At 42.6% G+C, this 10822-nt stretch overlaps 1 protein-coding gene across 1 annotated transcript; it reads right to left on the bottom strand.

Moving 5' to 3' along the window:
* Positions 1-5886: 5886 nt before the first annotated feature.
* LOC127338333 (uncharacterized) lies at positions 5887-8329 on the bottom strand. The gene is made up of 3 exons (XM_051364494.2): positions 8101-8329; positions 7813-7981; positions 5887-6228 (listed from the first exon to the last, which is right to left on the bottom strand). The coding sequence occupies exons 1-3, from the start codon at positions 8267-8269 to the stop codon at positions 6189-6191; spliced, it is 378 nt and encodes a 125-aa protein (XP_051220454.1). The 5' UTR covers positions 8270-8329; the 3' UTR covers positions 5887-6188.
* Positions 8330-10822: the final 2493 nt, after the last annotated feature.

Here is a 10822-nt window from a genome sequence, read left to right as displayed (position 1 = left end):
GAAGTGTTTCGATGCTTCATAGCATTCCACGGCCGCATGAGTTTCAAAGATAGCTTTCAGCTCATTGACCAACTCATGAGGATCGTATTGCTCAAAACGTTTTTGAAGATCGGCTTCCAGACTGCATAGGATAGCACACTAAACTTGAGAGTACGGAGTTTTCCGAGTCTCGTAAACATTCTTTACTTCATCGGTTTCAGTTTCTGCAGGAGGGTCACCTAGCGGTGCTTCGAGCACATATTGCAGGTTTCCACCAGCGAGAAAAATCCTCACATGACGGAACCAGTCGGTGAAGTTGCTACCATTGCTCTTAAGCTTTTCTTTCTCTAGGAACTGGTTAAAATTGATTGATGGGGACGCCATAATCTACAACATATATTTGCAATAGTTTAGACTAAGTTTATGACAAATTGAGTTCAAATTTTAATTCAGCAAAATTAAAAATCTAGGTGAAATCCCACTCAAAACAATATCCCTCGAATTATCTTAGTGATCACACGAACCAAATCCACCACACCAAGTCCGATCATCACGAGACAAGATGTAACTTCAATGGCGAACACTCAAAGTGTTCATCATATCAATCATATGATTCATGCTCTACCTTTCGGTATCACGTGTTCCGAGACCATGTCAGTACATGCTAGGCTCGTCAAGGCAACCTTAGTATCCACGTGTGCAAAACTGGCTTGCACCCGTTGTATGCACTTGTTGAATCTATCACACCAGATCATCACGAGATGCTTCGAAACGACAAGTCTTGGCAACGGTGCTACTAAGGATGAACACTTTATTATCTTGATATTTTAGTGAGAGGGATCATCTTATATTGCTACCATCACGATCTAAGCAAAATAAGATGCATAAAAAGGATTAACATCACATGCAATTCATATGTGATATGATATGGCCCCTTTGTCTTTGCGCCTTTGATCTTCATCTACAAAGCACGGACATGATCTCCATCATCAACGGGCATGATCTCCATCATCGTCGGCGTAGCGTCAAGGTCAATGGCGCCTTCTTCATGATTGTTCTCCCATGTAGCAACTATTACAACTTCTTTGAAATACTACTCAACATGAAATTTAAATACAACCATAAGGCTCCTGCCGGTTGCCACAATACAATAATGATCATCTCATACATATTCATCATCACATTATGGCCATATCACATCACCAAACCCTGCAAAAACAAGTTAGACGTCTCTAATTTGGTTTGCATATTTTACGTGGTTTAGGGTTTTCGAGTAAGATCTAATCTACCTACGAACATGAACCACAACGGTGATACTAGTGTTGTTAATAGAAGAGTAAATTGAATCTTCACTATAGTAGGAGAGACAGACACCCGCAAAGCCACTTATGCAATACAAGTTGCATGTCGAGCGTGGAGCAAATCTCATGAACGCGGTCATGTAAAGTTAGCCCGAGCCGCTTCATCCCACTATGCCACAAAGATGCAAAGTGCTCAAACTAAAGACAACAAAGCATCAACGCCCACAAACAATTGTGTTCTACTCGTGCAACCAATCTATGCATAGACCTGGCTCTGATACCACTGTAGGGATTCGTAGCATAGAAAACAAAAAATTTCCTACCGCAAGAACGCAATCCAAGCCAAGATGCAATCTAGAAGACGGTAGCAACGAGGGGATGAACGAGACTAACCCTTGAAGATTTCCAAAGCCTACGAGATTAGATCTCGTTGTTGCAGAAGATGATCACTTGCCGCTTTCAAAAGCGCGTAGAAGATCTTAATGGTGCCACAATCGGGCAGCACCTCCGTACTCGGTCACACGTTCAGTGTTGATGAAGACGACGTCCTTCTCCCCGTTCCAGCGGGCAGCGGAAGTAGTAGATCCTCCTTGGAATCCTGGCAGCATGACGACGTGGTGGCGGTGTCGATGGAGATCTCCGGCGAAGCTTCGCTAAGCGTATGCGGGAGAAGAGGTGGAGGAGGGGCGGCTAGGGTTTGGGAGAGGGGGTGGCCGGCCACTTGAGGGGTGCGGCCAGCTAGGGCTTTGGTGTGGCCGGCCCCCTCTCCTTGCTGCTCATTATATAGGTGGAACCCCCAAGTGTTGGACTACAAGTCTTCGAATAAGACCCAAACCCAAAACCTTCCATGTGTAGGGAAACCTACCCAAGGTGGGATTCCCACCTTTCCATGAGGGGGGTGGCAGGCCACCTTTGGTGGAGTCCACCTGGGACTCCACCCCCTAGGGTTGGCCGGCCATGCTAGGTGCAGTCCCTCCGGGACTCCGCCTTCCATAGTGATTTCTTCCGGACTTTTCTAGAACCTTCTAGAACCTTCCATAAATGCACCGGATCATTTTCAAACTTATTAAATGACTTCCTATATATGAATCTTATTCTCCGGACCATTCCGAAACTCCTCGTGATGTCCTGGATCCCATCCGAGACTCCGAACAAAACTTCGAACTCCATTCCATATTCAATATCTACTAATACGACATCAAACCTTAAGTGTGTCACCCTACGGTTCGCGAACTATGTAGACATGGTTGAGAACTCTCTCCGACCAATAACCAATAGTGGGATCTGGAGATCCATAATGGCTCCCACATATTTAACGATGACTTAGTGATCGAATGAACCATTCACATACGATACCGATTCCCTTTGTCACGCAATATTTTACTTGTCCGAAGTTTGATCATCGGTATCTCTATACCTTGTTCAACCACGTTTCCTGACAAGTACTCTTTACTGGTACTGTGGTATGTGGTCTCTTATGAACCATTCACATGCTTGCAAGCTAATTAGACGACATTCCACTGAGAGGGCCCAGAGTATATCTATCCGTCATCGGGATGGACAAATCCCACTGTTGATCCATATGCCTCAACTCATACTTTCCGGATACTTAATCCCACCTTTATAACCACCCATTTACGCAGTGGCGTTTGATGTAATCAAAGTACCTTTCCGGTATAAGTGATTTACATGATCTCATGGTCGAAAGGACTAGGTAACTATGTATCGAAAGCTTATAGCAAATAACTTAATGACGTGATCTTATGCTACGCTTAATTGGGTGTGTCCATTACATCATTCACATAATGACATAACCTTGTTATTAATAACATCCAATGTTCATGATCATGAAACAATGATCATCTATTAATCAAAAAGCTAGTTATACAAGAGGCTTACTAGGGACTCATTGTTGTTTACATAACACACATGTATCAATGTTTCGGTTAATACAATTATAGCATGGTATATAAACATTTATCATAAACATAAAGATATATAATAACCACTTTTATTATTGCCTCTTGGGCATATCTCCTTCAGTCTCCCACTTGCACTAGAGTCAATAATCTAGATTACATTGTAAGGTACCTAACACCCATGGCATTCTGGTGTTGGTCATGCTTTGCCCTAGGGAGAGCTTTAGTCAACGGATCTGCTACTTGGGCATATCTCCAACAGGTGGTTGGGCTTTCGCGTCGCCATCAATGGCACATGCGTGGAAAGTTTGAGTAGGCATTGGTAGAGGCCGTCTTGTCCCTCTTTAAGGAAGTCGACATTTGGCCCGCCATTGACACCAGCTAGCCTAGATCTCCACCACCGCCAACAACCTCCCCAACAGAACAAACAACACGACCTCGGCCATGGGCAAGGAATGGCCATTGAGGAAGCCAAAGCATGACCCCGAGGCCGACTTGTCGGTGGCGAGGAAGAAGAATACGAAGAAGCAGCACATCCGTGTGTTTGTCATCGTAGGAGTGGCTTGCCCCCTATATTGTAATCGAATGTCATGCGCCCCTGCGTGGACTGACGTCCAATTCCCCTCTGGCTGGCGCCTTAGCCACTAGAGGGTTCACATGTCTCCGGTGCCATATCAGGCGGGAGCGGTGGCGGGAGATTACCCGATGCAGGCCCTTCTGCCACAAGACCTCCTCGGCTACCCGACATTTGGCTTTGAGTCGCTGATGTGGGATTCCTTTGGCCACCTAGAATGAGATCCGAGGCGCCGGCGGGGTTCCTTGGTGAAGACGAGTACAACTACGCCGCTCCCCTCGCGGCGGTGAAGGAGGAGGAAGAGGAGGAGGAGGGGAAGAGGAGGGGAAGAGGAAGAGGAGGAGAAGGACTACACCGATGACTACCTCAGATACCTAGCGTGAAGGAGGATGGGGAAGAGGAGGAGGAGGAGGAGCAGGAGCAGGAGGAGAAGGACTACATAGATGACTACCTTGTTGCCAGATCTGTCGGGGCTTGGCAACGACGAGGTGGTGGTGTTGGTGCGGTCTTGGTGGTGGAAGTTTGTTTCCAGTTCGTTGTCGATGGACTCGAGTGGTTGGAGGTGGAGGATGTTAGGAGAAATCCTTGTCCTGGATTTTGTCAAGACCGATGAAGGCTACACATGCGGGTGTTGTTGACTTTCTTGGAAGCATCATTGAGGGATCCTCTCCTCATCTCATGGTCTTGCCTCTGGAGGGAAACCTCATATCCCAGGATCTGACGATGGAGGCGTCTCTGTGTATTTCTCCTTGTTACGGGCATTGTCATGGAGTTAGCTTCGACTTGGGGAGTAGTTAATCTATGGTTGCTGATACGGCCCGCTTAGGGCCGTTGCGGGCAGTTTGGCAATGATGATGTGTCGAGCAAAGCTTGGGTCGCGGTTTGGGTTTCATTAGCTGGTTACAGACGTGTTCGATGGGTTCTCCCGTGTTTCGATGTATCGCTATGAAGTCAGAGCTGGTGGTTTGTGCCCCTACAGCAATGATGACCAGCAACCGGTGGCTTTGGTGGAGGATTTAGTCTACGCAAGCCCAACATAGTTCTCTTGTGAAGCTCCTCGTCCTAGTCACAATTGTCTCTCGTTTACGCGTGTGGCCGACTGTTGGCATTTGGCTAGATCGGTCGGTGGTTGTGCCCATGTGATCGTGTACCGTGACGATACTGGTGCATTCGTATCTGTTTTGGCTGGTTACCCTCTAATTAACCGGCCGTTTTCTTCTCTATCAATAAAAATGGCAAGTCTTTTATTGTTTGGAAAAAAAACACATGTCAAGGAGAGACTGACGTATGATATATGGTCAACTAGAATGTTGATGCATCTACTTTTTAGAGAAGGAAAAAATATTTGTCATCCTAAATATTTAAAAAGTTTGTATAAGAAATGCTAGGACAAGTCCAAGGTCTTTAAATTAATGTACTCTTCCAGAATTACATTACACAAGAATTTTGTGCCGGCTAAGAGCCACATAGCGGACCCTAGGGGTTCACTCTTTCCAAACTTCCGAAGAAACAAAGATGAGCATTGAAGCCATATATCTTTGCGGGCATTTCCATCTCCTACGCCCATCTTGATCCACCAATCTTGGACGGTAGCCTCATTTGTTCAAAGGGAGGTGTCCAGATCTAGATGGCCAAACCAAGCTAAGATGGCATGCCACATTCGCACGGTGAATCGACGCTTGAAGAGGTCTATTCTTGCACAAGGCAATTGCCACAATTCTGCCACCCTCTAATAATCAGCCACACTCTATTTTGCAATGTCAATTAAGCTGCAACGAGGGTCACTCTATGAGTTATGGAGTAGCAAGTAGGTTACTCTGAGTTTTGGAGAAGCTGTGCTTCCTGACTGTGCACTACTTGCAGCTGAACTTGTGAAGCAACCTGCGCCCACTGTGCACGGGAAGCCAATGAAGCGGACGAACTAGCTAGCAAGCGAAGAGATCACATCCTCAAACGGGTTAGATGATCCTCCCAATTTTTCATGCTTGTAAATGATTTAACTATCATCCTATAAGAAAGGTTGCTTTCATTGTAAAAAAAAGTTCTGGTTGAGAATGCTACTGTCAGGGACAAAAGCTACTCCATTGACAGTAGAGTAAAAACTCACGGAAAATAATTAAAGGACAACACCACCTCAAGATAATTGCTGAAAAGTGCAGTTATATAATCACAATATCAACAGAACTGTAGCTTAATAAGAGAATGACCAAACATCATTTTAAAATAGGAAAAGCCTTCCTATGACACGCTCAAATGGTAGTGTAGTAGGTTTAAACAACTGGGTTACATGTGCTTCATGTATTTCCCGACAAAGTTATGCATGTAAAGTTAGGTACATGCACTGTTCACCACTTCACTTGAACACCTGATTTGAAATTAGATAACTAGAACTCAGTTTCCAAAACATCAAGATATTCAGTAGATAGCTGACTGTCCACTCCCAACCTCTGGAAACCTGTCATGGATAAATTAGGAGGGTGGGAAGATCAGTAAAAGAGAACTGTAGATGAAGAACAACTAGGTGTATGCTTAACGTTAAATGTGTGCAGCCTTCAAAAGATAATTATAACAAAATATGCTGGAATAATATGGAAACACCTAGCATGCCAAAAAAAACTGTGGACAGGCTGAAAGATTAGCAATAAACACTTATTAAAAGCTGATGGAGCTGAACTTTCAGCACTATTAATCTCCAGGCAGCGATATTGAACCAACTGTTACATGTCATACCACTAACAAGGATCTAAACAAACTTCCAGCCATACAATTAACAAGGATCTAAGCGAACTTCCAGCCATTCAATACTCAACTGATAACAGCATGTCAAACACACAGCAAATAGTCTAAAATCCAACCCAATATCATCAACAAGATGCTACATGATTGTTACCACATTAAAGGGCATAGATGCACACCCGTAGAGCTCAGGATTTGGCATGCTACCCAAATGGCCCAGAAAGGATAAATAACATTGTCCACATCAACGGTATTAGGCAGCCTGCCTTCTTGTTGCCCCAACACTGGGTACGAAGTTTTAGCTTGCTAGCCTAATAACAAGGAAGCAGAACAGCCTTGTGCATGTTGCACGTAATGTACAGATGGAGCAGCACATGAGTATTAAGCATAGCCTACTTCCAAGTTTCATACTTACAATCTGTGTTTTTGTTCGCAGTAATCTCAGCTGCAAGACCTAACTAAAGCACTCAACATAGGTCCACAACCAACTAACTCAACTAAATATTTGTTGCAGCCGCACCTAAGGTATAATTTCTTTTCTGGAAGCTAGTGTCTTGCCCTAATAAACTCAAAAGGTACCAATGTTCTCTTAGCAATTTTGAAGTGCACAATGATTAGGCTGAGCTATCCTTTAGAAAATAAAGCAAAAGTTGTGTGGCATACAATTGCAACAATGACACAACACCCAACTTGCAACAAAAGCAACAATGACCGAAGGGTTTAAGAGGAAGGAGTATTGGATCAAGTATCTAAGAGTTCAAAGGAAGTGGCTACTTGGGGTGTGAGTAGCAACATATATTTATAATATAGGGAGGAGGTTCATGGCCTGCTTGGTTTGCCCAATTCTTCTCTAGGCTGTGCTTATTTGCTTCAAACTGTCTGCAATGTCTCTTGTAAGTAATAATTCTGTATTTGCATTGTATGTCATGTTTGATGGATACTAGTTAAGGAGTGTTTTCCAAAAAGAAAAAAAAATCATTGTTGCATTTGTTAAATTTGATAGCTTTTTTCTTGGTACATGATCAAGTAGATGCTTCGGTCTTCTCATCTGAGTAAATCAACTGCAAGCTTACATTTACTTACAGTAGGAAGCTAGGAAAACGAAGGGCATATGTTCAAGTTGGAAATATATGTTTATGACCCCTGCCACCATCACTTTTGTTTCATAATTATCCACTCCGTATTTAATCAGTTGAATCGTCAAAGTCTCGTGGATAGTCCATGTATTTCCAAAAAACTGAACGAAGTGAAGAGCAGAAGTAAAATGACAGACCAGACAATAAAGGTTAGGATATCTGCATACACGAAGATCTTGTCGGGCTGAGGAGGGAGGTTGTCGGCCGACTGCATCTCGATTCCGCTCAGTTCCACACCCTGCCGTTGCCGCTTGGCCTCCTTGTCATCGGAGTCACCAGCAAGACGACGCCTTTGGACCGTCGAGTCACTCTGCGAATCGACGGGGCTCTTGAAGCCTGCATATTCATGAGTATTAAGCAATAAGAAACGATGTCAGAAAAAGAGATTATCCACATCGTCTGTTCATAGAAGCAATGATTTGTCGGGGATGAGATCATGTATGTAGACTACGTACTGTGGGGATTGCGGCTGAGGAGCTGGAGGCGGCGGCGGCTTTCCTCTGCCTTAGCCAGGATCTTCATGATCTCACTCTTGGAGAGGTACGACATCCCCGCCCGTTCCTCTTCCGTGATCAAGTCGTTCCAGTCGGACGGTAGGCGGAGGCTATTAGCTTCAGCTTCCATTGACGATGGCGGCGGATTCGACGGTAGGATCAGTGATTCGGGAGGATTTATCGGATACCTCTTCGGATCGCCGCTGAGATTATGAGGCAGAAGAGGCGAATCCCTATTTCTCGCCCGCGTGGGGGAATAGGCCCCGCACGCACGGGGTATCCACTTGGGCCGCGGCCCAGTAGGTGCATCCTGGTTCTTTTTAGGCCGGTTCTTTAGTTTCTTCCGTTGATTCGTTTTTTCGGATTTGCATTGTTTTCTTCGGTTTTGTTTGGTTCTTTCGTTTCTGTATCTTCCAAATTTGAGAAAATTTCGATTTTAAGCAAATTTCGAACTTGGGAAAATTCCAATCCTAAATTCGAGCAAATTTTGAATTCGAACGGGTTTGAATTTGAGGAAATTTCGAATTCGAATTTAAGAAAATTTCAAATTCGGGCAGATTCGAATTTGAGCAAATTTCAAATTCAAACACATTCGAATTTGAACTTTCTCACAGTTTTTCAAATCTGGAAACTATTCGAAAATAATGGAAAAAATAAAAGCTAAAGAAACCAACCCTTACCTGGGCCGACCCAGCAAGGAGGCACCTAGCCGGAGCGATCAGTGCCTCCGACGATGTGTGCTCGCTCCCACTAGCGAGTGATAGGTAGGTGCGCCCGATAATTCCTATACACCGACCAGGTCAGCTGTTCCCGCGCGCCGCACACCCCCCGCCTGCGGTATGAGCCGGCCTAGTTGGCCCAGTACGCCGTTTATTTCTGTTTTCTGTTTTTTTTTCATTTTTTCTTTCCTTGTCCTTTTTATTTTTTGTTTCTTTTTCTTTTTTTGTTTCTGTTTCTTTTCTGTTTTTGTTCTTTTTGTTCTTTTTGTTCAAATTTGAAAAGTTCAAATCTAAAACTTGTTCAAATTTGAAAAATATTCAAACCCAAAAATCGTTCAAATTTGAAATTTGTTCATATTGAAAAAATAATAATTTCGAAAATTGTTCAAGTCAAAAGAAATTTCATATTCGAAAGAAAAAACATAAAAATCGGGAAATGTTCATGCACAAAAAACAATTTTTTTAGGATTTCATTTCAAATTTTTGAAAAAGTTAAAATTTAAAATACGTTCAAATCCAAAATTGTTCAAATTTTGAAAAAAGTGCAGGTTTTCAAAAAAATTCTGAGATCTTTTCTGAAATTTTGAAAATGCAAAAAAAGAGAAGAAAAATAGTAGAAACATAGAAAAAATAAAAGCGAATAAAAAATAAAAAAGAGAAGATACCTGCTCTTGTTGGGCCGCGACCGAAGTAAGCGACGCGGGGCGTGATTTGCCAACCAGGTTGGCATAGAGGCGCTCTGGAGGGCCTATTCCCCACTTTAAGCGGAAGCAATCGTGGCTCCACTTAAAGTAATCCGAGTTGAGCCCAAGGATGACAATGGGCAGGGTATGAGCAGGGTAGAGCAAAACCATATCTATACCCGTATAGTCGATGGGCACAAACTTCTACCCATACCCGTGTCTATGGGTATAAAAGTTTACCCATACCCATACCCGGTGGGTACCCGTACCCATTGGGTACCCGGCGGGTAGGTTAAATTGTACACAAGTCACTTGCAATTTTACATTTATCAATAACAAATTGAATTAAAAAATGAATTATCTCAACTCAATAATAACAAGTAGTTTAGTACATAATAATTAAAAAATATGAAATTCTACTCATATAGTAACTCATAAGTAAACAAAAGTAGACGTGTCACGTAAGAAATAGACAATAAATGGGTAGGGTATGGATATACCCGCGGGTACAAAGCTATACTCATACCCTACCCATTACTTAACGGGTAGGGTATTGGTACTACCCATGGGCATAAAAGTGTACCCATACCCTGCCAATACTGGTACGGTACCCGTACCCGTGGGTAAAATTGTCATCCTTAATTGAGCCAGGCCCATTTTTTCTATTGTTGTTCCCTCTTTCTATTTTCCTGCGTGAGTGCGTGAAAGCATAAGTTGCACAATTTTTTCGGATTTCAAAGTCAATACGAATTCAAAAGGAAACAAAATTCGAAATCTATACAAATTCAAATGAAAAAAATTCAAAATCAAACAATTTTCAAAATTGAACAATTTTCAAATTTTAAAAATGTTCAAATTTAATATTTCAAATATAAAAAATCCGAATTTAAAACTTTTTTAGATAAAAAAAATATTGAATTTTCAAAAAATCAAATCTGAAAATAGTTCAAACTCGAAATATGTTCAGATTTAAAAATGTTCAAAATTAAAAACGTTCAAACTTAGAAATTGTTCAAATTTGAAAAGATTCAAATTTTAAAAAGTTCAAACTTAAAAATGTTCAAATTCAAAATGTTCAAAATTTGAAAAGTTTAGAAAAAACCGATCGGCATAACCAGGAAAATGGGAGAAAAAACCCAGCAGAACTAGAGAAAAAACCAAAAAAAGGAGAAAACTGAAGAAAAAAAGAAGGGCAACTCCTGCCCTCAGTAATGGGCCGCGCGCTAGCTTGATCCTTGGCAATACTAGTTAGGTCAGTGAAGTCACCGTCGCCGGGCAGTG

The sequence above is a fragment of the Lolium perenne genome, chromosome 3 (assembly GCF_019359855.2).
Source record: "Lolium perenne isolate Kyuss_39 chromosome 3, Kyuss_2.0, whole genome shotgun sequence".
NCBI classification, from domain to species: Eukaryota; Viridiplantae; Streptophyta; class Magnoliopsida; order Poales; family Poaceae; genus Lolium; species Lolium perenne.
The sequence above is the reverse complement of the archived record's forward strand: the minus strand, read 5'-3'. Positions and strand labels throughout refer to the sequence as shown.

Coding starts and splice junctions, on each gene's coding strand:
- LOC127338333 (XM_051364494.2), bottom strand. CDS start 8,269: ATGGAAGCTGAAGCTAATAGCCTCCGCCTACCGTCCGACTGGAACGAC. Junction 7,982..8,100: donor CCTCAGCCGCAATCCCCACA/GTACGTAGTCTA, acceptor ATGAATATGCAG/GCTTCAAGAGCCCCGTCGAT. Junction 6,229..7,812: donor CAGCCCGACAAGATCTTCGT/GTATGCAGATAT, acceptor TATCCATGACAG/GTTTCCAGAGGTTGGGAGTG.